The sequence below is a fragment of the Triplophysa rosa genome, linkage group LG18, assembly GCF_024868665.1.
Source record: "Triplophysa rosa linkage group LG18, Trosa_1v2, whole genome shotgun sequence".
NCBI classification, from domain to species: Eukaryota; Metazoa; Chordata; class Actinopteri; order Cypriniformes; family Nemacheilidae; genus Triplophysa; species Triplophysa rosa.
In genome coordinates, this window is record NC_079907.1 from 112,459 (window position 1) to 118,439 (window position 5,981).

Sequence of the window (5,981 nt, forward strand, 5' to 3'; positions counted from 1 at the left end):
CACAACACATAAACCTTACACAGACTAACACAACACACACACACACACACACAACACAACACACAAACCTTACACACACAAAACATTCATTAACACAACACACACACAACACAACACAACACAACACAACACATGAACCTTACACAGACTAACACAACACACACACACACACACACACACACACACACACAACACAACACAACACACAAACCTTACACACACAAAACATTCATTAACACAACACACACACAACACAACACACGAACCTTACATACACAAAACATTCATTAAAACAACTCTTCTGCTGCATTGACTGTAACACACGCAACACAACACTGAATACACAACACAACACACACACACACACACACACAACACAAAACATTCATTAAAACAACTCTTCTGCTGCGTTGACTGTAACACACACAACACAACACTGATACACAACACAACACATGAACCTTACACACACAAAACATTAATTAACACAACAACACACACACACACACACACACACACACACACACAACACAAAACATTCATTAAAACAACTCTTCTGCTGCGTTGACTGTAACACACACAACACAACACACAAACCTTACACAGACTAACACAACTCTGCTGCTGCGCTGACAGTAACACACCCAACACTGAACACACACACATAACACAACATAGAGAGGTTCTAGAAGCTCACCCCACATGTCTGAGAAAGTCCTGTGAACTGTGAGTCCAGTCTGGTCTGGTCTGAGGAGATTTGCTGGTTTTACTGTGACTGTCGAGTCCAGAGGAGAAGAGCAGCTGTACCATCTGAAACATATCTGAACCTGACTAAACACAACACATGAAATATCAAACAAACAAAAAACGTCAAAGAAAACTCAACACATTGCTGACATGAAAGAGAGACCTGGCAGCAGTAAACAGGCTTTACACCTGTAGTGTAGCACACACACACACACACACACACACACACACACACACACACACACACACACACACACACACACAGTGATCAGTCATGTGTTAGTCGTCTATCAGATGTTTACTGACCGTTTGGTAGAGATTCTGAGAGACTGAAATGCAGCACAAACTAAACATGGAAAGCACTGAAACTCAATCCAGAAAGAGTTTCACAATCACATTTCTGCTCACTCGGTCTCGCTGATCAACAAACAGCCATGTGAAGCCTTGTCTGATGTCTTGTTTTTCAAAAGTATTTTACAGAAAACATTTTTATACAAGTAATGATTTTCCCTGCAAGCACCCAGAGGTGTTCAGTCCGGTCAGATCTCTACACAGTGTGTCAGATGTAGAAGTCATTTTAATTTGACACTAAGAGAACAAGGTGGAACACACTGAAACATTTAATAAACTGTACAAATAATTGTAACATGTTCAAAAATGTGTCTTTACATTTTAATAACTATAAAAACACGTTTTCACTGAACAGCAACAAAACTTAACTCACTTTACTACAGTGATCATAGACTATCATACATGTTCGTGTTTTCTCCATGACAACAGGAGGAAATGATGCTGTGTATAAGTTACTGCATAAAACGCACAAAAACTTTATACAGATCATGTCGATTCTGCTCATATTCACAGTTTCGCCCGCGCGCGCGTGCACACACACTCCAAACGGAAGCCAACTGTATCACACAGGCACGCACGCGCTGCTGCTCGGCCATAAAGAAGAGGATATTGGAGGATATTAGTTTGAGATGAAGAATGTTTAATTTCAGTGTAAATGCACACAAAGCGTTTCAGTGAGACGATAAGAATCAGAAGCGACACAATCGGGCTCAAACAGACTCTTATGAAGAGCGTCTGAACTCAATAACGCGACGCGTCTCTCTCCGCTGACCTGCACTTCAGCGTCAGATCGCGCCGCTGATAAACGAGTCGCGCAATAAAGAGCTGAAAGAAATACAAATGAAACTAAAGCCAAGGCGATATCACACACAAAAGATCCGAACGGGATTTAATATGACTGCAATCAAAGAACCGACTCAATGATTCTGAGTCTATATTATCTGATGATAAAACCCAATGACAAAGTTTACAGAAACAAACATTTAATCCCACCAGAGCAACACAACAGAGTGATTTAGATCATCTCTCTTTTTAATAATTACATTTATTGCGTTTAAATGAAGAACAATAAAAGCAATAATGACTATACGAGAGATTATCTAAATCACTAATTAGGACTATCTATGACATTGACAATAACATTAATTATTACACATTGTTCTTCACGGTTTCCCCTCACAGTGTGTGTACTTAACCATCTTTTGGGGACAATTTTGTGCTCGACAGCGTGGAAATCCTGAGAAAAGTGGATGTTGAATATGTAAAATGATGTGATGGTCCTGCTGGAGAATCGGGTACAGATGCTGAAGTGGTTTAATTCTGATCGCTCACACTCATATTCATGAAAATCACTACATTTACATGCACTCTTCAAATTCAATTCCCACTTCAAAAGAAATTCACATCTCAATTGGATTCTTGTCAATACATATCGCAATAGATTATAGAAGCAATGGCACTCGATACATGCGAGGTCAGAACTCTCATTAACCAAATGTTTGAACAACAACACAAATCCTGCCATTGCAAAAGGACGAGCAATAAACCACACACACACACAAACACTGATGACTATTTTACTGGTCATTCATAAAACCTTAAGCTAACGAGCAACCTTGATTTCTGGGGGTCAAATGAACGTGGAGCGCAACAAGAACAACGTACGAGTGACACAAAATCCTCCCAAAGCAGCAAACCGCGCGTGAATGAATCTGGACGATGAAAATTCTCATTTCGTGTCTCAGCTCACGACATACAAAATCACGCACACAATGCTGCAATTGTGCTTATCACTAAACAACGGCATGTATTTAGTTTCTTTCTAAATTCCTCGATAACGTTTTCGCAGAGGGGAGTCTTTTGTCTGTCTGTCATGATCTCTGAGGCTCGATCTCTCTCTCTCTGTGTGTGTGTGTGTGTGTGTGTGTTCTCTCTCTCTCTCTCTCTGTGTGTGTGTGTGTGTGTTCTCTCTCTCTCTCTCTCTCTCTCTCTCTCTCTCTCAATTTCAAGGTACTTTATTGGCATGATTGTGTGTTCTTACAATATTGCCAAAGCATTGAACATATAACAAAAGACATACATTAAGTACAAACATAAGATTAAAATTAAACTAAGGTGCTGAGTTAGGCATAAATATAGAATGAAATATAAAATAGAGTATATGTAAGTAAATCAATGAAATATGGAAATAAAATCTCAATATCAACAGTAGATGTGAGGCAGAAACATGAGAATGTAATGAAGTCAAGAGTGCAGATGTGCAGTGATTGTAGCAGATGAAGGCAGTAGTTTGTGCAGCTGATAGATGAATGAAGCAGCAGCTGATGTGTGTCTCTTCTCCCCACTAACATCTGCATTCGCTCGGTTTCTCAACACCTATCAAACTCTGGCATGACCTTTGACATTGTGTGAAAGTGTTTCTCTCTCACATCTTTAAATGGATCACAATGAAGGAGAAAGTGTGTCTCAGTCTCCACCTCAGCAGTGTCACAGTGGGCACAGACTCCATGTTTGTCTGTGTCTGCCTCTCTCTACGGCCAGACTGTGATCACTGAGTCTGTGTTCGCTCCTGACAGAGAGCGCGACGAAGATGCTCACTGTTTTACTGCAGGCCGACAGCGGTGTTTTTCACTTATTCATTCGATAAATACATTAATAATGGACAGATTTGGCTGTAGAATCAGATGCTCGTGTGTCCAGCGTGAAGGTTTTTTGTTTGTTTCCCGTCGGATTTTATGGCCGCGTGTGACGTCATCAAACGGCGGCTTTCTGATGGTGTCCGGGGTGAAGTCAAAGCCTCTACTGCCTCCTACTGAACACTTAAATAACTGCAGCTTCACTTCACACGAGCTTCTATTATTATTATAGATCTTTCCAACATCTTTATAATTATAAATGAACACAAACAGAGGAACCCGCAAGGATGGCGGGGATAGGAGGCTCAGTCCCCTGAAAATAACTTTTAACCCACGACACATAAACATACATCTGCTTTCTCAATAATGCCTAAAAAGTATCAACTCTGCCTTACAAAAAAACATCACTTACACTGCTCCACTTTGAGCACAATTCTCTAAGCCATTAGACTGCAAAACAATTATTTCTATTAAGAGACCTAAAAATACAGTTTGAACTTTTCCTAAATACATGAAGAAATATGACTGTTATTGCTTAAAAGTGACTATGAACTTGTTTTATTTGCAGTACTTGAGGTCTGAAAAAATACAGAGCATCTTTTCTGTTATGTTCACCTGTTTCTCCAGTTTTCATTGTCTGCAAATAGAAACAATATTTTTGTTTGAAATTTGGGAGAAATGTTGTTAGTTGTTCAAAGAATAAAACAAAGATAATCACTTTACCCAAAACATACCTATTAAAGGTCAATTCAGAAAAACAGAAAGTGGTCTTTGAAATGGTCTCTTAATTTGTTTCACACCTGTATATTCAGAAACCAGTACTACTTGGAGAAAATATAATCTGCAAATTATCTGCTTATATAAAATGGTTCATTACCAACAAAAGAGCCAGTTTAACAACCTTAGTTGTTCATTCAGTTTATTCATGTGCACATTAAAAAGGAAAGTATTCTATCTTAGGCCTTCTCCATGACAAAGGCCTACACTGTATCGGTTCAAGTTGGGCACAAAAACTGCAAAGATACCTTGAAAACAGTAAAAGATTATTATTAGAATTTAGAAATAAATTGTTAATTTCACAGACCACATTTCAGTGAATAAATTACGTCTGTTGAAACAGTGCCACCTGCTGACAGGATCAGGTACTGTTTACCAGCCCAAAACAACGAGCGCTTCAAAGCTGCATTTAATGAAATTTATGTGTAAAATTACGATAATGTACCACGACCCGCGTCGCCAAAACATAATTATACACATGATTATACTCTTGTTTGTGAGATGAAACGTTTTTAATGATTTTTAAACATGAGCAGCTTTTGGCAAGACACGCCCGAACGCCCCACCCTCGCAACGCCACTGCAGTCGGTGTGACCAGGGGCGTAGCTACATGGTGGCCACGGCTACCCCTGAATGATGGATGGCCACCTATATGGCCACCTCTGTTGTGCGAAGCAGTTTTAAGATGCGTGTCGGAGTTTACGGAGTGCTGCTCAGATCATTTAGCGCATGCACTGAAAGTAACATTACTCTCGCGTTAATATGATGTCATACGCTGACGCACTGACGCAAACAGTCTGAGCGCTATAGCTGAACAGCTGCTGACCACTTCGTGACAGTGTACTGTCTGTGTCAGTAGCGTAGCCACGAGGGGCCATACATGTACACGATTTACATGTACGGCCCCCTCAGATCTTTGATTTCTTAAAATAAAAAATAAGGAATTGTTGATTTGTTACTCTGGTTGATCGACCAATCAGTGCTCTTCGCTGTTTTCAAAGTTATTGGTTTAATTATGTCACGTGTTGTGCGTAGCATCTTTTGCGCCAAGAGTTTAATTTATATGCTGCGATGGCAGGTGCACACTAGTCTGTTTTTATATACAGGTGCTGGTCATATAATTAGAATATCATCAAAAAGTTGATTTCACTAATTCCATTCAAAAAGTGAAACTTGTATATTATATTCATTCATTACACACAGACTGATATATTTCAAATGTTTATTTCTTTTAATTTGATGATTATAACTGACAACTAATGAAAATCCCAAATTCAGTATCTCAGAAAATTAGAATATTACTTAAGACCAATACAAAGAAAGGATTTTTAGAAATCTTGGCCAACTGAAAAGTATGAACATGAAAAGTATGAGCATGTACAGCACTCAATACTTAGTTGGGGCTCCTTTTGCCTGAATTACTGCAGCAATGCGGCGTGGCATGGAGTCGATCAGTCTGTGGCACTGCTC

At 39.4% G+C, this 5,981-nt stretch overlaps 2 protein-coding genes across 3 annotated transcripts in view; both read right to left on the bottom strand.

Annotated features, from left to right (window-relative positions):
• The window catches only part of si:zfos-911d5.4 (uncharacterized), a 10,287-nt gene extending 9,199 nt beyond the window's left edge, over positions 1-1,088 (bottom strand). Inside the window, exons 1-2 of the mRNA XM_057359037.1 lie at positions 1,054-1,088; positions 698-827 (exon numbers count right to left, since the gene is read on the bottom strand). Coding sequence (XP_057215020.1) covers positions 698-819 — 122 coding nt within the window. The 5' untranslated portion in view covers positions 820-827; positions 1,054-1,088. The remainder of the gene's footprint in view (positions 1-697; positions 828-1,053) is intronic.
• Positions 737-5,981, bottom strand: part of cpxm2 (carboxypeptidase X (M14 family), member 2) — a 20,181-nt gene continuing 14,936 nt past the window's right edge. Inside the window, exon 15 of one of the 2 annotated variants that reach the window (XM_057359028.1) lies at positions 737-831. The gene's annotated coding sequence lies outside the window, so the exon portion shown is untranslated. The remainder of the gene's footprint in view (positions 832-5,981) is intronic. The other variant, XM_057359029.1, reaches the window with a different exon arrangement.